Consider the following 23,522-nt stretch of genomic DNA (forward strand, 5'->3'; position numbering starts at 1 on the left):
GGAAAGCTGCCCAGCAGAAAAGGACCTGGGGGTACTGGTTGACAAGTGGCTGAACATGAGTCAGCAGTGTGCCCAGGTGGCCAAAAAAGCCAATGACATCGTGGCTTGTATTAGGAATAGTGTGGCCAGCAGGAGTAGGGATTTGATCATTCCCCTGTACTCAGCATTGGTGAGGCCACACCTTGAGTACTGTGTTCAGTTTTGGGCACCTCAATACAAGAAAGACATTGAGGTGCTTGAGAGAGTGCAGAGAAGGGCAACAAAGCTGGTGAAAGGCCTAGAGAATGTCATATGAAAAGCTGCTGAGGGAACTGGGGCTATTTAGTCTTAAGAAAAGGAGGCTGAGGGGAGACCTTATTGCTCTCTACAACTACACGAGAGGACATTGTAGAGAGAGAGGTGCTGGTCTCTTCTCAAAGGTAATTAATGATAGAACAAGAGGGAATGGACTCAAGCTGCACCAGGGTAGGTTTAGGCTTGACATTAGGAAAATTTTTTTCACTGAAAGGGTTGTCAGACATTGGAATAGGCTGCCCAGGGAGGTGGTTGAGTCACCATCCCTTAATGTGTTCAAAGGTTGTTCAGATGTGATGCTTGGCGATATGGTTTAGGGGTATACTTGGTAGAGTAGGGTTGATGGTTGGACTCGATGATCTCAAAGGTCTTTTCCAACCTGAATGATTCTTTGATTTTATAAAGACTGGAAAAAATTGTATTCTCCAGGTGAAGGTGCTTTTGGTGTCTCTTGCCTCTATGAACACAACTGTTTTCACCAAACTCAATCTCTGCATTTTTACTCAATTGACAAATTAAGTTGAAATTAGCTTAGTGCATTCATAAGTCATTTGGGGGTAGGTGGGGACATGACTGAGAGGCAGAACAGTGTAACCTGCAAGTGCCCTACCTTAAATACTTTAAAAATAAAAATAGGAGCAGGAGGGTGGAAAATGTCAGGCAAACTATTCCAAGTGCCAGATCTTGTCTTCTGGTTTGTAGTGGAAAGAAAGAAGAGACTTCCATGAGCAGATACCTATATATATAAGTACTGGGAGATAAGGAATCACTCATATTGACCTAGAAGAAGAAAGTATGCTGGTAGAACCATATGCAGAATCTCTAGAAAAGAACTTACAAGCCTAACCTCTCCCAGTGTCATAAACAGCCAGGATCTCTGCAACAAAGCTTTTTGTTGCCAGCTGTGACATTGCAATAGAATGTCAAGGCTTGTCTTCACTTACAAGTAAAATATGTTTCCTCTTTTTGTATGTACAGACAGAAGCCATACCCATCAGTTCCCTAAAACTTGAAGTACAGTCAGTGGCACAGTATTCTGTTGGTATGTTTTAATTATTTTAACAGTTAATAGTAAGTTTAGACTCTAGTGACAAGAGTCATCAATCTCTTTGTAAATTTCATACTTTTTTGTTTGTTTGTTTCTTAAGGAGAGTATTTTGATTTGCTAATGTTTGGTAACACCCAGTTAAAGTGTAGAATTCCAAGCTGAGAAAAAACAAAAGGATTTATGAGTCCAACTGGAAGTGTAATTGATAAGCAAATGAATAGTTTACTGACAGCCTGTAAGCTTTTGATCTGTATCACCGCAAATAGAGTGGCTTATTAGAAAGTCTTCTGTTTATCCTGCTTAGAAATTTTTTTCAATTTTACAGTTTTAACAAATACCTTTTGCCAGCAAATTGAAAACAGGAGGAAGATAGGTATTTGTAATAGTGCAAAAGTCTTAAACAAGTTCCCAGGTATGATTTTGAATGACACAGCGTGATTTCTGGCCACGCAGTTTAACCGCAACTTGAAACAGGACGCTTAAGTGTTACACGTAACTCGTAGTTTGGTAAAACGCAGAAAAGAGATTCTTGTTAGAGATGTGGACTGATTGTTGAAGTTGAGAATGACCTGCATAGTAGTTTAAATACATTTTTAAAAATCAGTAGATTTCTATCCATCCCAATCACATCAAGTATTAGCTCCCACTGTATAAATTCCTTTATGACTGTAAGTAACATTTATTTCCATCACAAGGGAACACTATTTACAATGTAATGTAATTATTTAGAAAGATTGATGGCTATTTTTTATCAGTAATGTCAAATTTACTTTAGACTCTGATGTACTGTGTGGTTATGCTAGGCAACATCTGCTTAGACAGGAAATAGGTTGGATCTGGTCCTTGTCAGAATGCAAAAGAGAGAAAAGATAAAAAGAAGTTACAACGCCAAGATAATACTTAAAGTTTACCAAATACAGAATGCTAGCAACTGTAGTAAAGACACGCATTTTTAAGATGCAAAAAACCAACACTTCCTGTCTTACCTAAATTAGTTTGGAGAATAAGATCTTTGTGCATGAGGACAGCAAGTCCTATTCGAATGCCACCCACTTCTACAGCCAAGGGAATTCACACAGCCAAGAAATAAATACGGTGCCCTTGTTCTACATACTTAAAAGCTAGTGGGCAGTTCAGTATCCAATGAGTGCTTTTGATAGGCTACACAAAAAAGATTGCATCAGCTTCTGTGCACTGGGCTCATATATTTAATTGTGCAGTTGCTGTCTGCCTCTCTCTATACTCAAACAAGTTACTTGCAAGTAAATTTGTATTTACAAAAAAAACCCATTAAAATTCACACCTATGCATCATTGTGCAGCTTTCTGAGGGATGATAATAGTTTTTAATACATAAGATTATTGGAATGTAATTTCTCTGGAAATCAGTTAAGAGGTATTGTGTATGAATGATAATTTAATAATATAACTCGGCTGTACTGCCTTACTGGATAACCAGAATAGTAGCTTTTTGTAAAAGCCAACAACAACAACAAAAGCTATTGTGATAAAGCATGTGTCTTTTCAGCACTTCTGATGCATTTTAGACACAGATCAAAAAGACCTTCCCGGTGGAATAAATACATTCAGACTAAAACACCACTGATAGGAGGTCATTTTCTTCAATTCTTTTTTCTCCTGAAAATAAGGGTTTCCTTCCTGTAAATAATCATTTATTCTGCTAGATACATTTTCAGAATCCATGTCAAATGAACATGCTAGCTGTAAAACTCTCAGCTCTAAAATGAATTGTTACTGGTTTCCATAAACTGTTAATGTGTAGAGTTTAATTGTTGCTTTTAGAACATAGTAAAGCCACGCCAAATAATGGAAGGGACGTAGTTGCAAGCCAAATATTTTTCAGCTGTGTAAGAGTTCTCAGGCTGTGATGCCTGTAGCTCAGTAGTAACCTAGTTGCTTCACCTGAAGAAAATGGGAATCCACCATGGCTGCATGCTTTCCCCTGTACATTTGTGCAGCCTGATAGAGAGCTGGGAGCTTCCAATGCTCTTGCCATCTCTAAAGACAGGAGGGTGGAGAGCAGATCTGTCTACTCCTGTACACATGAGTAGATTCTGGTCTTCTGATGCTGGCACTGAGGTACAACACCATCCTTCCACAGTGGTAATACTCGAGCAATATTCAGGAACCCTAGGGGTGTCAGTAGATAGATTCCTCTACTGGTCCATCAAACTGACCCATTTTCAGCTCAGCCCATACTAAGTGGTTTTTAAGAACAGGGGCAACCCCCTATTTCAGGCTCCCCCCTCAGCTTTACAGAACATGATGTTTGCATTTTCTTCAAGTGAAGTTTTCCCATCACTTGCTGAAAGAGCTGTTCTTAGCAGGGATGTGCAAATGAAGCAGCATATAGCATGGCACATGTCTATTCATTGGATTTGACTTTGGTATTGGAACATTGTCAACTCTCTAATACCAGTGAAAGTTACTTGTGCGCACATTTGTATACATATGTATTATCCATATCATTACAACAAAAAGTAGTCTTGGCTATTTTTAATTCTATTTTGATGTTTGGAATCTTCGCAGATAAATTTTTTCAAGTTGCCCTTGACCGTATGAGTGAAAGCAAAAAGTGGGTTTTTTTCTTCCTTGAGCAGAACCACTGTCTGAACCACTCATTCTTTCAGATGAAATGCAGGGACTCAGTTTGTCTTGTGAAAAAGAGAAAAAAAGCAAAGAACCATTCAAGCCAAAGAAACTGCTGACTTTCTAACTGGCCTTAGTCCCACCTATCTTCCTGTCTTTTCACCATGCCACTGGCCTGACAAAATCTCTCTGCAGGGGAGGCAACATTCATCATAACATGTTCAGTGGGGTTTCTCTTTGCAGATTCCTTGGCAAGCAGTTTCTCCTGGTACACGTAGAACCGTTCTGGCTGGTGAGTTGTTCTTCATGAAACGGCACAACCCAAAAAACCTTTTTTCTAATGCATCCTTTCGTCTCCCCATCCTGATTGTCCAACAGAGAATCTGAAGCTGTATCTCTAGAAAGCCTGAGAGGGAGTAGGCAGGGTGAACCTGCCTCTCTGTGCTAAGGAAATCTCTTAAATGCTGCATTTGGAACAGAGCCCTTTATATTGTTTGAGCCAAGTGATACTTGCAGTTTTCTCTATGTTTGAACTATGAAAAATCAGCTAAAAACTAATGTGGGTAGAGCAGGTTTTGTATTTATCATCTGAAGTTTCATTCATTTTTGTTGCATAAATCACAGAAAAATATGAGAGACATCAGTTTAGCTAAGCATTTGATTTAAAACACTTGTAGGTGTTGAGTTAAACTGTTCATGTTACTCGTCTTTCATATCAGCAACCTTTTCTGCCTGTAAGAAACCTCTCGTATGGCTATGACTACATTACTGTTCTGGTTTTGAGCATTAATACAGTTTTGAAAAAAATCCCTGGTTAGCCTCATTTATGGTGCATAGATTCAATGTACAGAGGCATGTTGTGCTTGCAAACCAGACTTTTTTTCAGAGGAAAGTACCCAGGAGCTCTGCCCCAGTGCACTCTGACCCTTTATGGTGGCATAAAAACACGAGCCAGCAATTGGTTCTTTGGACAGATTTGAGCGGATGTGGTGAGGACATTTAGTCTGTTGGACCTGACTAGTCTGAAATAGAATCTGCTGAGATGCATATAATACAACACTGCTTCAGCACCTACTGCTTTGATTTATTAACCTGCCTCTGTTGTGCAGAATTACTTAGAAATGTCAACATAACCTGTGAGTCTTAGAAAGGATAAAGCGACGAAACAGAACAAGTGAAATTAATGTTTCTCTCTGTCTTGCGTAAGCTATTGTATTTTCAGTTTTAGAGCATCAGGACTTAGACGTACTTGGAAGCAGACTTAAGGAAGGTGCCAACTGAAACCATTTATTTAAACACTGACCTAGCAAGCTTTCAGGCTACAGGCAAAGAATATCACAGTACTTTTTAGGAAAATCATGTGAATTTGATTTTGGTGGACTTGATGGTCTCAGTTTTTTACTATATCTGGGCAAAATATTGTGTCTTCAAACCATTTTCTTGTCAAGTTTCAATGTTATGCTAATCCAAAAGTGAAAGAGGAAAAAATATTACAGTTTATTGGTCTCCATAATTCAGGAAAGCCAGAATATTAGTCTAAGTCCTCTGCAAATTAACACTGCTATATTATTCTGAGAGTCCAGCAATGTTTTAGATTTGTGTATTTCTAATTAAAATCTGCAATTCACAACTACTTCCAGCTATAAATTGATCTAGGATTTCCAAGGCAAGTTAGGCTCTTTTTCAAATGCCTGCGTTCACCAGCAGCTGTGATTCAATTCATTGTTCCCAACGATTCTCAGTCCAGTGTCCCAGTGACTAAGGTGACAGCTACCTACATGTAACAATCCCAGAGGTTGCGAGCTGACTACATACAATAGAACTCACACAGCCAGCACCAGTTGTTAAAGCTGGCCCATCAGATCATCCTTGGGAATGATCAAACCTTGGAAATAAATGATCAAGTAGTTTCACTGGTTCCCCAGGAACTGATTTTGTTCAGGGTTTCCAGAACATGCTGGTCAAAATATTGGCATGCAATCTAAGGCAAGACAGCATTATTCTTCTGGAGAGTCCTAGGGCACGGCCACTAAAAAGACATTTTCTCAGGGGTCAAAGAACATTCCTAAAAATCAGACTTCTTGCTTTTGGAAAGGTAGCTGGTCCACACTGAAAGTGTATTTAAAAAATGTCTTTCCAAGACCTTGGTCACCAGTCACAAAGCTAAACGCTAAACCCATTTTCTGCCCTGTGTTTTTGCTGGACTTTGTTTAGTCACATTAGGCTATTGTAGAGCAAAACAAATTGATATTCCATTCTCATGTTTTTTCTAGTTGCCTTCCCTGGTATCTTGCGTTTACTACATGCAATAAGGGCAATATTTTGGAAACCGTCTTTCATGTTTAATCACTAAGGAAATGTTCAGTTTTCATAATAATAATTTAATACTTTGAGAGCCAGATAAGCTTCACATAGGCCACTTTTCTTCAGCACAAATAAAAACTAGCCAAATGGCTGGTCTTGAACTCATAGACCAGGGTCTGCAGGGAAGATTACTTCTACACCAATTGCAGCTGACTACATGTTTTACAAACCTTTGTCTGGTATCTGCCTTATAAGCAATATTTATGAAGAACAGAATAATGACAAAACTTAAAAAGCAACACCAGTGTGCAAAATAACTGAAAAGAGGCAGTTTTGTGCCTTTGCAAACAGACAAAGAACAAATAAAGCCTGAGTTCAGAGGTGTAGGAGGCAAATCTCTTACCTGGATAACTTTTTGACAGGAATGTTCAGCTCTGGTTTTGCACGTTGGAATGAATGAAAGTCTTCAGTCAGGCATTGCTGTATTTGCATAAAGGATAATTATTAGCTAAATATTCCTCAAGGGAAGAATGGGTAGTTATAGAATCTTGAGCTTGCTCCTTGGTAGTGTGTTGTCACTTGCACTGCTCTGAAAACTTGGATATATATGCAGCACTCACTAAGGATTTGAGTTTAAATAATGTGAAAGATTATTAATTAACTAACACTGATCCAAAAGTTATGCTGAGTTCAGGCTAACACATCTCTGACCTTTGAAGCTGCTTCTCATCTGAGATTTGATCTGGTTTATGCATCCTCATATAGAATTTGCTTTTGATTTTACCTATTCAAGGCGTAAGAATAGAATTGCAATCTTGCCTGAGATTTGTGCATTTTACAGTCTGGAGTAAGTACTATTCTGCTCAACACATAGGATGGGACTGTTGGAGGTCAGAGTTCCATTCCTACACGTCAGCGCATTTAGATCACAAGATGTGTGTTGCTTCTGTGTAAACTGAAGACTGTAAAATGTAGGTGGATCAGCAGCACAAAGGCTGACTTTCTGTTCATTTTTTGTGAGGCATATAAATGACGAAGTCCCCTCTCTGTTACCTTAGCTCTTTGGATAGGTGCAGACCTATCCAAACGACAAATAATTGTCTATCTCTTCCTCTTGACAAAGGTGACGATAGGTAATGTTTAGTGGTTACTAAGCAGTGTAGATTAACAGATTGAGTACAAGGCCAGGATTTACAGGAGCTGCATTCCGTTGGCCTACAGGTTAAGGGATGAAGAGATATATATGCTTCTCAGCCAAGGAAGAACATGCAATGAGAATCTGTGATAGATGTTGTGAGGCATGAAAAAAGGCTGTGTTTTTGGCTAAACAAAGATGGTACCTCCTTCCCTGCCAGCAGGAGTGCTTGCAGCGGGGTGCAGTGCACAACCATGTCTACAGAGGGCCAGATTCCAATGTTGTCATTTATGCCAGCGGAAAAACTTAAATGCGTAATGAATTTTGCACACTGGTGGCAGTAAGATAGTGTGTCTCTTTGGTCTTGTGCACCATAGAATAGGAAATGGCTTTAGGGCTTCTGTTAATTTCTTTTCAAGCCTGTGGTATTACCTTCTTGAAGATAAAGTGACTTAAACTTAGTCTCTCGAATTCATCCTTTTATCCATTTACTACCTAATTCGTAGAACCAAGAGTCATCTTCTCTAATGACTTCTTAAAATGTGCATGTCATCTGCTTCAGGAGCAAAGTAAGCTTGCCTACTCTTGTCTCCTTTACAACATGTTTCCAATATTTGGGAACTCTGCAACTTCTAATATTTGCATTCTTGGAATTTGAAGAATAATTGGGTTTTCCCCACTTAATATTTTTTTGAGAGAGACCTCTCTGCATTTGTCTCCAACAGCACTTTTCCTGATATCAAGCTCCTACAAGTACTACAGGATGTTTAAGTTACCACTATATGTGACTTTATATCACTTCTGCCATATAGAGTCAGTTGTAACTTTGTTTTGCCTCAAGCTAGCTTAAAAATAACACTTTTTTTTCCCCTGAAATTTTAAAAGGAAGACATTTCAAATTATAATTTTGAAATACGTAAACATTATTTAGGCACAGCACCAGTCAGGTGAGGCTAAATATCTCTGGGCAGAACAATTCCACATGGAGAAAAAAGTGACAAAATGAAGCAATCTCTTATTCTGCCTCTAGGAGTTGTGAAAATAATCTCATTTTGAAGAAAATGCATTTTATGATGAACAAGCTTTACTTAACACACAGAAGTACTGACAGCAGAATGTTCAACAGTGCTTTAATTATGGAGATGCTAGTTCACACTCCATACCATAAAGCCATTCATTGAGGCTTCGGTCCAATAATAATTCTGAGTGGGCGGCTCCTAGCGTCCTGGTTGAGTTTCAGTGACACTGACAAAGCAGGACTAAGTTCTAAAAGGACTGCCTTTCAATGTAAAATGCTTCATTGTGTAGTTAAGAAACAATGGTAATTGGTCAAAGTAACCAAGACATGCTACAATGAAACAACAATCTTGAAGAACAGAAACTACATTTAAAAAAAATTTACCATTGACCGGTAATTGAGAGTTTACAGATGATTTTCCTTTGTGTGGTTTACTATTCATCTTTATGAACAGATGCCTAGTATTAACTGGATTAATAACTGCAAAAGGTTAAAAGGGAAATCTACCTGAGGGTGTTAATGAAATAAATGCTGTAAAGAGATAAAATATATTTGGCTTTCTTGACACATTTATTTGAGGATTTCAGAAGATTTCAGAACAATTAATGACATTACTACATGCAATTCATATCTGGTAACCTAATTATATAACTAAAAAAATAGTGCTAAATTAGTCCTGCAGGGAAGGTTAATCATAGAATTGTAGTTAAAAGTGTTTGTTTGCTGGCCTACAATCAATAACACAAAATCTACAAAAGCCCATAGTGCAAATGTAATAGCCTTGTTCTCCCTTCTGTGCAAGTGTTTGAAATACATAAATCCAGTGAATTATAAAAACCACTTAGGCTTAATGTCTATGTGATTTAAAATGCCCTCAAGCCTCAATTGTCTACAATTTATACCTTACTGACAAGGCGATGTGCCTAAAAAGCATGCATTTGATTGCTATTTAATAGGAAAGTGTGAGAACTAGAAATAAGCATTCACTCTTTGAAAAGCCCCTATGTGCTACGCCTAACATTCCTCCTCTAACGGTGGCAAGTGTCCAGTACAGCTGAAAATGATGTGTATATGGGAGGGGAGAGACATGTTATTGATTAGCTTTTATTAAAAAAAACAGTCTTCTGTAGTGCCTGCTGCAGGAGTAACTCTGAGATCTGCGAAGTTCAGTGCAAATGAATGTATTCAAAACTGAGTAAGACTGTCCTTTACTATGCATCCTTCCCTTCTGTTTCACACTACAAACATAGAACCAATTGATCAGCACTTACCAAAGGCACAAAGTAGCTGCAGTAGTTCCACAAGAGATTTCTTATCAGCACACAGTAGCACAGTTCCTCAGGAGCACAATTTTCTACAACAGTAGAATAGAAATTCTGTTGTGATATAGTTTGGGTCTGTCCAATGATATTACTCCAATGGTGTTTACAGTGCGATAACATAAATAAATAGTAGCACTGGAAAAAATCTTTGTCCTGTAGAGTGTAATCACAGGTTGAAGATAACATCATTACATTACAAGGGCTGGTAATCTCTGCCTTCTTACTCATCCCTGCTATTCTGTTTTAATAGAGCCAGTTGCACTACATGGAGATCAAACAGAAGTGCAATCCTGACTTAGCTTTAACAGTTTCATGGGGTTTGTATATTTCAATTAGACAAAAGTACATTAATGTGTTAAATGGGATTAGGATAGGCAGGGTGTGGAACGGTCCTTAAACACAGTGTTGAGCTGTCCATCATCATTAATGGAGTTGTATCCTGTGAAAAAGGCTTTTTTATTAAAATGCATCATGGAGGGGGCTTGGCTAATAAATCGAATGTCTAGGAAGACTACATACCTTCAGATGCCATTGAGTTTAAAATGTCAGAGTTTACCTGCCTCGTAAATAAAACTGCCTGTTATTTCAGCCCTAAGTGGTCAATGGAACCAAAGCCTGCTTATTGATTGTTTTAGGATGAACATTACTACTGATATTTGTAAATCTTAGAGGCAAATTTACTGTAGCAGGATAATCTCTCAGGAATTCTGAAGCTTCTGCACCCGTTCCTTGCATTTATGTGTAATCTTAACTGGGTATTCAAAACCCATTTCTGTGTGCAAAGGAAATAGAGTATTTCTTACTGCATTGTGAAGTAAATTTTCATGTTTCATAAGCACAGAATATAATGCACTTTTATACTGAAAAGGGAGGTATTTTTCATATTATTGGAAGCTGTTTGGGATGAGAAAAGAAAGAAGAAGAAAAAAAGGTTATACATGAACATGAAGACCATGGAGTGGAAGAGCTATCACTGTCATATTTAATAATACATCACTAGCCTAAATTGCCGTGCCAAAACCAGGCTCAGAATAGAATTATCAGCTCTCAGTTTGGAGAGATGTGTATGTTTGCATCTCATTGAAAACCATCTGTAAATGCAATTGGTTAGTTTTACCTCCTTAATTGTAAGCGTTTTTGCTATATTTTACATTGAAGAGCCAATAGCAGACACTGAGATACTATTTAAAGAGCTGCTCTTTCCAGATTGGGTTATAGTGCTCATTTGTCAGTTGTGAAGTATTCAGAAACCAGTCATCTCAAAAATTCTGCAAGATTAAGAGCAAGACAGTGGATGTCATATTCATTGTGCCTTTTCACCATTGTAAGTTATTAAATATCAATAAATTAGGAAATGAACTCTTATTGTTTAGTGAAGAACTCTTCTATTCATTTTAGAAATAAGTGATGTATTCAAGTTAGACATACAGTTGCCTGTGTGCAGGCAAGGATTGATATAGAAAGACACACCTGAAAGTACATATGCCATGCAAATAGATCCAGGTGCAGCTGTACTTCATCAGACACCATGTGCTATCTGTACTTTAAACATTGGAGGAGTACATCAGCTAAGAAGTCTAGCTGCAAGTATTCACACCTTTAGTATTTAGCTCCATGTTTTTCTTTTCTTAGACTGGCTGTTCATTGTCCTATTACATGCTCCTCAATACAGATCTCACTAAGTGGAAACAAGTTTTGGGAACCATAAGATGGAAAAAGTTAAACACCCGATAAAAGTAGCATACTGTGCATTAATGTAAAATTTCAAGTCCAGTTACAACATGTGAGTGGAACCTGTGAGCAGCCTGAGTGCTTGCAAGGTATACAGAGCAGACTAAGTAGAGCATTGTTGAATTTGGTTCTCGTTGCGTATTTGGCAACAGGGACGGCAATCATTCCAACTCCTTGTTGTGATGTTACACAACAGTAAATAAGCTATGTCCTGTGCTATAGTTGAATTCACATACTTTTGGACCATTTTTCCATGTATAGCTAACAGGCAAAAGAATAGAAGGAGCAAAACCAGAAAATAAACATGTGAAAAAGGAGTGCATTAATAGTACTGTGAAATGAAACCAGTAAGTCAAATATGTACCATGGAGATGCATTACTGAAGATGCAGTATTAGACTGGGTGCTTGAATCAGAATGCTGGGTATGTACAGAGAACAGTTCTGCTCCTGCTTGGAGAGAAAAGTTCAGTGACAACTTTCCTCGGCAGTGCTAAAAGGAGTTATGTGCTTGAAGCAAGCTCATTTTAGCACTTGGTCACCATTCCTCTTCCTCATGCATCTGAAAAGGCACCCTTTAATCTTCATTATTAGTCTCCCTATCCCCTCTTTCCAAACCTTTTGCTTATGGATGACATTATTTGGAGTTCCATCATCAAGGACAGCATAAAACCACAATGAACATTTTACCTGTAGCCGTGTGTTGTGCAGGAGGAAATCACTTCCGTACATCACACTCAATCAGAAAGAAAGGTGTCCTCTAGCAGCCCAGCTCACGTATAGTGATTGAGCCTACCTTTCAGTCACTGACTGAACCTTTACATTTGTAGCAAAGAATCAGTCAAAAAGCATTTTCTGCTGCTGGATTCACCTTATTATTTGATTACTTCCCTTATAAATGACTGTAGACTCAACAGATCTCAACAAGGGATGACAACAAGATCTCACAACAGCCTAAATTATCCATGCCTAGATGATCTGACTGGATATTTTTGCATGTCTGGAGAGGCCAGACACTAAAATGCCTTATACCTTATTGCTATGTTTTCGTAGCCTGTTTCCCCTTTTATATCTTGAATTTGTTTTAAAGGGGGGAAGTGGGAGGAGGAAGAGACACGACAGTCTAACAATATTTTCCTAGCAGTCTAACTCACCTCGGCACAGGAAGCTGTTGATGCTTTGTCTGCCTCTCTCTCTCTTCCCCCCACACACAGCATGCTCATTGCTGAAAGAAGGGCTGAGACTGTGCTCACAAAAGCAGACTGAATAAGAAACGGAGAATCACAGGCCGTGATTAGCATCAGCTTGAAAGCATTCATTGTTTGCTTGCACTTCTGTGCATGTGAGATTTAGCCAGATCACAATAAGGATTTCGTGAGTTGCTTTGCTCAGTAAAGGTCAAATAATGGAGATTTCAAAGAGGAAAGAAGCTAATTAAGATGCTGTATAAATCGGTTCTATTTTTAGTATTTAAAAAAATAAAAAGATTCAGCTGAATGCACAGCCTCCTGGCTGGCTTGTAGAAGAGGCAGTGGTTTCGAATAAATAACGGATGTTGTATTTTGCATTTTTGAAGCCAGTTTGTTCCTAAAACCACAAAGATTCATGCCCATCCTTTTTGCGCATGTGTCATGCTGGTTGGTTGTGTGGATGGATTATCTGTGACAAGCTGTGACATCACAAGGGCTGGATGCTGCCTGGCTGTAAGGTTTTGTAGTGCATCCTCCCATTATCGTTGGGCTGACTCATTCACACCGTAGGGTGAGTGAATTATGCGTAGTATGCGCCCAGCATGGACTGAAGTCTTTGGCATTGTGCTGCTGTGCAGAAACTGTACATAATTGTAAAGCATGCGGATTTTCAGTCCCTGCTTACACAAATGATACAGCTGAGAAGCAAATGCAGGGAAGTGTTAGTGCTAATAAATAAACCCAGAAGTGATAAAATATGCCATTTCTTTAGTGTGGGTGCAGTAGTCTTTGGCCTTGCAACTTTGCAAAAGACTCTGAATGAGGTTTTTGGTCTGCAAAGCATGTGTGAAAAGTGCAGGCTGTGTTTTGCGTGGGGACTGCTGGAGAGGAAGAATCAGCACTCATGAACCTGCAGAATGTCAAGTGATTGTGGTTGTTTTGGGATATGGGGATTTCATGGAAGGGATCTGATTTACCATACCTGTAATGATCATAGGAAGCGAGAGCGAGTGGAGCAAGAACATGGTGGAAGCGGCTCTGGTGTGAATGAGTACTGTATTGTCAGCTTCCACTGAATTCAGAGGAGGGAAGTGTTGTTTATTAATAACCCAGGATCCTGCTGATTTCATAGTTATTCATTAACGATCTTGTGCTTAAACCTGAAGTACCAATCTAGCAGGGTTTTTTTCATTGACATTGAGGAAGCCTGGAGCAATAACTCTGAGGAGGCAGCCTCTGGAAAGGTGAATGCTAATGAGAGCTATTCTGCCCTCCATAATACTCGGAGGTATCATTTCCATAGTGCTCACAGTCCCTTAGGACCTGCTTTTGAGGGTCTGGATGTTTTTAAAGTATTCGGCAGAACAAGAAGCTTCTGTAGATGGTTGGTGGTTTTGGAGCAAACAAGGTCTTTGTAATGACCTGAACTTTAAACCACAGCATGATTTCATTCCTCATAGCTGCAAAAGTAAGTAAAAAACAAGGAGGCATGATGCTTTTGTGTTGTAAGAAAGACTTGGAGGGCAACAAGTTGCCCTCTTGGGAAAGATAAACTTGCTGACATTTCCTATACAGAGCTTTTGACCTTCATCTTGAAGATGCTGTGCTCACAGCTTATGTGTTCACTGTCACTTCAACAGCCTTCTGTCCTGGCTAAAGAAATTAGACAGTTACTTCTGAAGACAGTTTCTTCTGGAGCATCTGGTATCAGCAAGAGTTGAACTGGCATAGTTTATTGGTGTTTGTTGCTTCATCTTTCCAGTGAACATCTTGGCTTTTAACACTGAAGTCCTCTCCAGGTTAGACAGGCACTTGCGTCTGTTCTAGAGTTTTATAATCCCAAAAATGGCATCATGGACTCTAGAAAGGCAGTAAGCAATTCCTTGGGACACTGTATCTAAGGATGCTCCTGATAATAGTCAGCTAGTGCAATAACTGTTTACTCTTGATTTACTCTTGAGAGAGGGAATTTAGTTATCATGCATATTTACACTCATCACAACAACACTGACTGTGTTACCATTGGTCCGTGTCCTGGCATGTGGCCAAGGGAGTGTACGTTTGCTGGAACCAGCTTACAAGGCTGGACAAAGATGGTCTGGCACACAGCTAAGCATCTCTATCTTCTCTCTAAGACTGTAATAACACAGAAAATCTCCCATGGAGCAGGGTCTGGTTTAGGTAGCTCCCTTATGGAGTCCACCTTTCAAGTCTGAGGTTGGCCAATACCCTGCTGAAAAATTTTGTTTACTGTTAAGGTATCATTTGCACTTCTCCACTGCCAGCACCTTGTGCCAGTTTTTCTGCTCCTATTTCGGCTGCATTTGCCACTAGGAGATCAGTCTTTCTCAGCAGAAGCTCCCGGTAAGGATGTAAGCAGACTCTGCTGCCTTGGGAGTAGTGTTAGCCAGCCACTATGGCCAATCTACCAGAAGAGAGGCTGGTCTCAGACATTGGTGAAGGCTAGCCAGCATATGTTAGCTTCTGATGTGTGTGGTAACTGTGTCCTCCAGAACTGCAAAGGGAGGCCACATGAGCTCAGTGAGAATGTCAGGATGAGAAAGTCTCTAGTCCAGTATGTAGATATTTCCTAATCGGATCAATTCTAGGCCAGATAAAGCTCTCTTCAATAGAATAGTTCTGTTGATTGATACATGTTACCTTTGAGTTCCTAAATGGGCTGTGACCTACTGACAGGGGTCAGCCACAAGGCTTCCTATCCCAGGAAATTTTGTTCGGTACATTACAATAAAGTTTGATAAAGTTAGCTTGACGTGTTATCAGAGATTCAATACTTGACTGAAGATTACCTGGAATGGAAACACTCCCTGCCTGTGTTTTTCTTGCTCTCTTCCCTGTAGATAAGATATTTGGTCCAATGTCTGTGTATGCACTTGCTTTCCAGGGTGTGCAACTACATTCCTGGAGAGGATCAACCCCGGGCAGAAGAGAAGCAGCAGATGCCAGGCACAGGAGGGAAGCTGTAGCTGTAGGCAAAGGAGCAGTATCCACTGCTGTGCTAACTGGAGCGGATCTGGCTCTGATGCAGGGTGTTGACAGCCAAAGCTAGCTTACCCCTGCCCTTCCACGAGCTTAAGTTCGTGAATGAGAGTAGGTTGAAAGTGGCATGGATGAGAAGGACGTGATTATCTTACAACACTTTGGCAAGCTATCTAGTAGCTGCCTATGCATCTGAAAAGAATTTCCCTCCATGCTGGAAGAAACTTACTCCAGTAAAGGGAGGCAGTGGAAAGCTGTTAACGTGGGTCTGTAACCTTTGACTCAGCAAAGGGTGGCCCACAAAGCAAGGCTTTCCAGGGAAAAGAGCAACAAGATTTTGTGATGGCCAGCAGACTGTCCTCCATACTCATCACTGCTTTTCATATTCACAGCGCGGTTGTTGCTGTCAACAGATAGCACATACAAATGGGTCTGGAACTGAAACCATACCAAAGACTGGAAAGACACCTCACCAGCAGGCAGCAGTCTTTGGAGTATTGCAGCCTCAGTCCTGGGGCTTATAAGGGCATTGATGCCAGGATGCCAGTAAACGTGCTTTAGTGTATTTGCTTGTTATAACTGAAGATGAGAAAGGCCTTATCTGGCAAGGCTCCCAGGAGGAGCCCAGTTGAGGAGCATTTGAAAGCCAGGCACAAACAGGACAGTGATCACTGTTCCACATCAGAAGTGCCCAACAGCAAACAGTGGACAATCCCAGGCAAGCACTCAATGAAATTATAAGGACATGGCCTTCTGCATGTTCATAAATGAAGACAGTGGTGTCTAGAAACCATGGCTTAAGGGCCAAGAGATCAGAAGAAGAGCAGATGAAAAAAAAAGTGGAAGATGTCTGTGAGCTTGCTACCAAGGGCTCAATCACAGGTATGTGATGCTGCACCAGCAGGTCCTAGGTCAGGTGTAAAAAGCTGTTTTGAACAACTTTGACAAAGTCAAGTGAATTTATCCTGGGTCGTAGTTTTACCTTGTCATATGCCTGTAACGATTTTGATCTGGTCTTCAGTGTCCTAAAATTATATTTATAGCATTCCTGGTAAGAGCCTGAGAGCCAAGCCAGTCTTCCCCATGCAGAATGTTGATGAATAGTACCAGCTTGTGAGGTTCATGCTGTGCCTTATGCATGACAATCATCACGGCTTCCAGACACCGCATGGCATGCGACCATGCAACCCAAATTCTAGTGGTCCTGTATAGGTTATAAAAAAAGCATCCATTTCACATCAGAAAGGTAATATGGGTAAGGCTAAGATAAAGATCTGAGAAAGCAGCAATCCTATCAGCCAAGTAATCATTTTATTAATAGGAGCACACCACCTAATCCATTTGCAAGCCAGAAAAGATTCTCATAAAGTGACATCAGCCAAAGGACGTAAGAAGTGCCTCTACACTTACACACATAATACAGGGTCTCGTGTACCATCACTTCAGTCATGGCTAGCAATGGCATTCTGTTTTAAATGTTTTACTTGATTGATACAGGAGGAAACACGTAGATGTGCTGGGATCTTAAATGTATATGCATCTGATAGAAGGCCTTACTTACCCATAGTTTTCACATAGTACTGTGTAGACCTTAGACTGGAGTCGGGAAGACACTAGTTCCTTTGGTATTATCTGAACGGCATTATTAAGTTTTTACAAGACAGTAGAGTTAATCATTCTTATACTCACTGACTGTAAGTGTGTATGTAAGCAAATATTTCAATAGAACACAGGGTACAACTGGAAATAGTTAATGGATCTGAGGGAGCAGAGCTACCTTTTGCAACAAAATATTTCTCTTTGAACTTTGGAATAGGACTGCCAGACTTTTTTTTTTTTTTTTTTAACCTCTGTCTAAGCCAAAAAAAACCCTAGTACCAAATGGCTATTCTTTAGTTCAACAATAACTTCTAAAATGTTCTTGTGGATACTAAAGTAAATAAACATCTTCCTGCTATTTGCTTGATTCACAGCTGCACCATTTGACTCTGGCAGCAACTGCAAGTCCATTGGTGGCTGCAGGCATGGCAATTTCTGTCATGGTGGTAGGACATACTTTAGAAGAGAAAAGCCAGCTTCAGGTCTTTGGTAAAAGACCGTCACCATGGTGGGGCTAAGACTGTGTGCTTGGTTACATCACTGGTGGAACTGGTACGGTGGATATTGCTTATGTTACATTTGATTTAACTGTCCTGTTTTCCTCTTCTAGATCATAGTCAGAGATGCTGATGGCACTTGGTTCTCTTCAGGTTACACAGTTCCCATCTTTATTCTTTAAGCAATTCTGTCAGCCCTTCTTAATTATATGAGAACTTTGGGATAGCAATTGCAGGTTCTTTCTTCACTGAAATGTTAACTTGGCAAGAAAGCACAGAGAAAGATCCTCAATCTAAGAGGCTCAGAAACACATGGGAAGGCACAGAAACAAGTTTTGAATCTCAGCACAGAGCCCAGCATTGGTGTAAGAGATCTGCTGACTGCCCCAATGTGTGCCCAGCATGCCTTGCTAGCACAAATCAGTTACAAGAACTGTAAGTGATTTTCTCTCCACCTTCCATCAAACCTAGGACATTGCATCTGCAGTTCACTTGTGCAGCTTTCCACCCAAGCAGAGACAAGGTGCCTAGGAGAGATTAGCCAAGACAGTAGAGGCAGAGCTCAGGTTGCACTGTACCAGAGAAATTAGATGTAGTGCTCTGGCAGGGCTGGAGAAATTGTCTCTGAGAGGTGCTGGCAAGACCCTGATCAGCTCTGCTACATTACCAGAGCTGGACTTACCTCAGGGGTGCTTACAAAGCTTTTTGCTCAGGGCATACTGAGGTCAGAATTTGAGCATCAATCCAAGGCTGTGGCTTGGGCCAAATGGCGGTAAGTCACACTACCAGAATATTGTCAACAGAAGGTCTTTTTTAATTCCTGTTTGGCACTTCATACTGGCAAAACTTCTTCTGTCCTGTCAGATTTCTGTTAAATCAAGCCACAAGTTTAGAAGGTATGGGAAGTCACACACCGACCCACATACTGCATATTTGTTTTCACTGGATAGCAGGCAAGAAAAGCTTTTCAGAAATTTAAAGCATATCTTCAAATGTATCATAGATAAATTGTGAATGCCAGTTTTCATCCCATGGGTAAAAGAACTCCAGTGTTCCCATGCAGGTGCATGCCCAAATTTTACTACCTGCAAGATTCACTGACACAAAGGGATGCATCAAGGCAACAAGGAGATTGTGCAGCAAGCTCACTACCCTGGACTTCAAGAGAGCAGACTTTGACCTCTTCAGGGATCTGCTTAGTGGAGTACCGTGAGATGAAGCCCTGAAGGGGAGAGGGGGCCAAGAATGCTGGTCCATATTCAAGGACCACCTCCTCTGAGTCCAGGAGCAATGCATTCCAAAAAGGAAGAAGGCAGGCAAGAATGCAAGGAGGCCTGTGTGGATGAACAAGGAACTCCTGGACAACTTAAAGAAAAAAAGAGAGTTTACAGAAAGTGGAAGAAAGGACAGGTAGACTGGGAGGAATACAAAGAAGTTGTCCGAGCAGCCAGGGATCAGGTAAGGAAAGCTAAAGCGCAGATAGAATTAAATATGGCCAGGGACATCAAAGGTAACAAGAAAAACTTTTATAGGTTTGTCAGTGATAAAAGGAAGGCTAGGAAAGCTGTGGGCCCTCTCTGGAAGGAAACAGGAGAACTGGTCATGGGTGATATGGAGAAGGCTGAGGTTCTTAGTGACTTTTTTTGCCTCAGCCTTCACTGACAAGGGCTCTAGCTGCACTGCCCACATGAGCCGAAGACAGGGACTGGGAGAAGGAATATCTGCCCACTGTAAGTGAAGATCGGGTTTGTGACTGTCTAAAGAACCTGAAGGTATATAAGTCCATGGGACCTGATGAGATCCATCCGCAGGTCCTGAAAGAACTGGCAGAGCAAGTTGCTAGGCCACTGTCCATCATATTTGAGAAGTCACAGCAGTCTCATGAAGGGTCCACTGACTGGAAAAGGGGAAACATCACCCCCATTTTCAAAAAGGGAAAAAAAGAAGACCCGAGCAACTGCAGGCTGGTCAGTCTCACCTCTGTGCCTGGCAAGATCATGGAGCAGATAATCCTGAAGGCTCTGCTTTTGCATGGAAAATGTGGAGGTGATTGGTGGCAACCAACATGGCTTCACCAAGGGAAAATCGTGCCTGACTAAACTGGTAGCCTTTTATGATGGAGTTACAACATCAATTGACAAGGAAAGAGCAACCAATGTCATCTATCTGGACTTGTGCAAAGCCTTTGACACTGTCCCGCACGACATCCTGGTCTCCAAATTGGAAAGACATGGATTTGATGGATGGACCACTTGGTGGATAAGAAATTGCCTGGAAGGTTGCACTCAAAAGAGTTGTGATCAATGGCTTGATGTCTGAGTGGAGACCAGTGACAAGTGGTGTACCTCAGGGGTCAGTACTGGGACCGGTGCTATTTAACATCTTTGTTGGTGACATGGACAGTGGCATCAAGTGCACCCTCAGCAAGTTTGCCAACAACACCAAGTTGTGTGGTGAGGTTGACACACTGGAGGGAGGGGATGCCATCCAGAGGGACCTTGACAGGCTTGAGAGGTGGGGTCAGGCCAACCTCATGAACTGAGGTCAAGTGTAAGGTCCTGCGCCTGGGTTGAGACAATCCCAAGCACAGATACAGGCTGGGCAATGAGTGGCTTGAGAGCAGTCCTGAGGAGAAGGACTTGGGAGTGCTGGTGGGTGATAGGATGAACATGAGCCAACAGTGTGCGCTCGCAGCCCAGAAAGCCAACTGTATCCTGGGCTGCATCAAAAGGAGTGTGGCTAGCAGGTCAAGGGAGGCAATTCTGCCCCTCTACTCTGCCCTCGTGAGACCCCGCGTGGAATACTGTGTCCAGCTCTGGAGCTCCCAACACAAGAAGGACATGGAGCTGTTGGAGTGAATCCAGAGGAGTACTACCAAGATAGTCAGAGGGTTGGAACACCTTTCCTATGATGACAGGCTGAGAGAGTTTGGCTCGCTCAGCCTGGAAAACAGAAGGCTCCAGGGAGACCTTATAGCGACCTGCCAGTACGTGAATGGGGCCTACAGGAATGCTGAGGAGGGACTTTTTACAAGGGTCTGCAGTGATAGGACGAGGGGTAATGGTTGGAAGCTGGGAGAGGGCAGGTTTAGAGTAGATATAAGGAAGAAGTTCTTCATCCTGAGGGTGGTGAGACACTGGAACAGGTTGCCTAAGGAAGTTGTGGCTGCCCCCTCCCTGTAAGTCTTGAAGACCAAGTTGGATGGAGCCTTGAGCAACCTGATCTAGTGGGAGGTGTCACTGCCATGGCAGGAGGGTTGGAACCAGACAATCTTTGAGGTCCCTTCCAACCCAAACCACTTTATGATTGTATGATCATGGGGCTACTTCTAAATTTTTCAACACACGTATTCAAAGCTGAGTAAAAGGATTACAGGCTGAGATCTTAGGAGTACAGGAAAAGTAGTAAGCAAATGCTAGCAATGAAGTAAAAATTACATTGTGTGCATAAATTCAAAATTCTTTGAAAGGTACAGAGTTATTTCTCAGCTGGACCTAAACCCATAAATGCTACTAAGAAAGCTGTATTATGTATCGCAAATTAAAAGAACATTAAGAAAGTCTGCATATGAGATAACCAGCTGGCCTAGCAGAAGGTAATCAAATGGAAACTGAAATGGAAGCTTAGCCAAAAAAAAGTCTAGATAAATTTCACTTCAGCAAAGAGAAATCCTAATATCCTGGTGGTGCTGGAGTGTGTCCAGAGACGGACAATGAAGCTGGTGAAGGGCCTGGAGAGCGTGTCTTATGAGGAGCGGCTGAGGGAACTGGGATTGTTTAGTCTGGAAAAGAGGAGACTGAGAGGAGACCTTACCGCTCTCTACAACTACCTGAAAGGAGGCTCTAGTGAGGTGGGGATCAGTCTTTTCTCCCAAGTAACTAACGATAGGATGAGAGGAAATGGCCTCAGATTGTGTCAGGGGAGGTTTAGATTGGATATTAGGAAAATTTTCTTTACTGAAAGAGTGGCCAAACATTGGAACAAGCTGCACAGGGAAGTAGTGGAGTCACCATCCAAGGACATGTTCAAAAACTGTGTTGATGTAGTGCTTCTAGACATGGTTTAGTGGACATGGTGGTGTTACGTTGATGGTTGGACTTGATGATCTTAGAGGTCTCTTCTAACCTAATGATTCTATGATTCTATGATCCTGTTAAAAACTCAAAATCCAGCAAGCAACTTCATTATATTGCTTCTGTTGCTGCCGTTGGGGTAGGAAAAGGGCATGAATTGGACAAGAAACATGACTTACTTGTGGTGAACACCCATTACTTAGAGGAAGTAAGTTTGTGTACAATTCTGAGAACCCTGGTTACGTGTAAATTTTGAGAGCCCAAAAAAGGCAGCCATGTGACCCATTATCTGCAAACAAGTGCCACCTTTGCTATAATATTTACATTTGTACTTTCCATTACCTGTATTCTTCAGAGTGATGAATGGGAAACTTCACTACAATTTTACTGCCTTGGATAACCTTATGGATCTCCTGTGGGAAAATAAGCTAATTCCAGGTAAGGGCAGCTCCCTACCTCCACAGCTTTCTACTTCTGTTTGCCCATATTGTGCAGAAAATTCTTAGAGAGCTTTGCCAAAGCTGATTTTGGTAAAAATGCATTCTTTTCGTACTTGTACCTCGTGTCCATGTAAATGTAAACAGTCTGGGCAAAACATTGTTACGACAATTAAGACAACATAAATGGTTTTACATTGCTTTCACAGCAGTTTGATATATATGAAGTGGAAAATGAGATCTCTTGAAGAGCAGAAAACTGTGTACCTATTAACATGAGCCTAAAAGAGCCAGAGAAGCAGAAACTCAAAAGTATAGCTTCCCTTGAATTTCTGCAGACACTCTTTAAAGTTCCCTCTGAGCCCTGTATTTATGGTGGTAAGTATTAGTATTGATTACTATAGTCATTGACAAGTAACAAAGGTGAGCAACCTCAAATCTGAAACATTCCTGGTGGCGACGTGTGGAAACAGGAAAGAAAGGCCATTTAATGATGCTTTTTCATTAACAAGTTTGTTTAAGATAATGCAATAACCTCTTCCTTCATCAAAAGGAGATAGCATTCACCAAAAAAAGGAGACCAATCTTTTTGTGTCTTTTTTAGGATTTGAATTGATGGGGAATCCATCAGGATATTTTTCAGATTTTGAAGATAAAGAACAGGTAGTAAGATGGAGAAACTTGGTTACACTGCTGGCCAGCAGATACATAGGTAAGTTCCAAAAAAAAAGTTCAAAAAAAAAAGAAAAGCACCCTGTTATTTATTCTGTTGTAATCCCTTCTAACTATCTGAAAAAGTTCTGTGTATTGTGATCAATTTCAAGACCTTTGATTTCAGCACAGAACAGGGAAAAACCCATGCCAGAACACACAATGGGATAATAGCCCATTTTTCGCTGATCCATGACCAACATCCTGAATGTGTAGTGTGTTCTGGGTAGCACATTTGGCCTGCCTCTGAGGACTGACTTTTAACTTCATTATGTTGTGGTTGTAAACCACCAGCCTGCACTAAGACATGGTAACCTGAATACTTTGCACATGCCAGCTTCAAATATTTCTAGTGAGACAGAAGTCTCAACCTGAATTAAGGCTAGGTGCGTGCCCTAACTGCAAGGCTGTAATTCACATCACCTCCCTCTCACCTTTCATCTTTTTCAAATGTTGCTGCATTTAATTGAAAATAAGAGGTCATTTTAAAAGTACCAAAATCACATTTCTCTCACTATTAAAAATAGATAATATTAATACCCTTTTGTAGCTTTGG

General features: G+C 40.8%; 1 protein-coding gene across 1 annotated transcript in view; it reads left to right on the forward strand.

Annotated features, from left to right (window-relative positions):
- Window positions 1-23,522, forward strand: part of IDUA (alpha-L-iduronidase) — a 50,342-nt gene that overhangs the window by 16,783 nt on the left and 10,037 nt on the right. Inside the window, exons 3-4 of the mRNA XM_086480190.1 lie at window positions 22,174-22,256; window positions 22,860-22,967. Of these exons, the coding sequence (XP_086336316.1) occupies window positions 22,174-22,256; window positions 22,860-22,967 (191 nt within the window). The remainder of the gene's footprint in view (window positions 1-22,173; window positions 22,257-22,859; window positions 22,968-23,522) is intronic.

Source organism: Leptosomus discolor, chromosome Z (genome assembly GCF_034619465.1).
Source record: "Leptosomus discolor isolate bLepDis1 chromosome Z, bLepDis1.hap2, whole genome shotgun sequence".
NCBI lineage: Eukaryota > Metazoa > Chordata > Aves > Leptosomiformes > Leptosomidae > Leptosomus > Leptosomus discolor.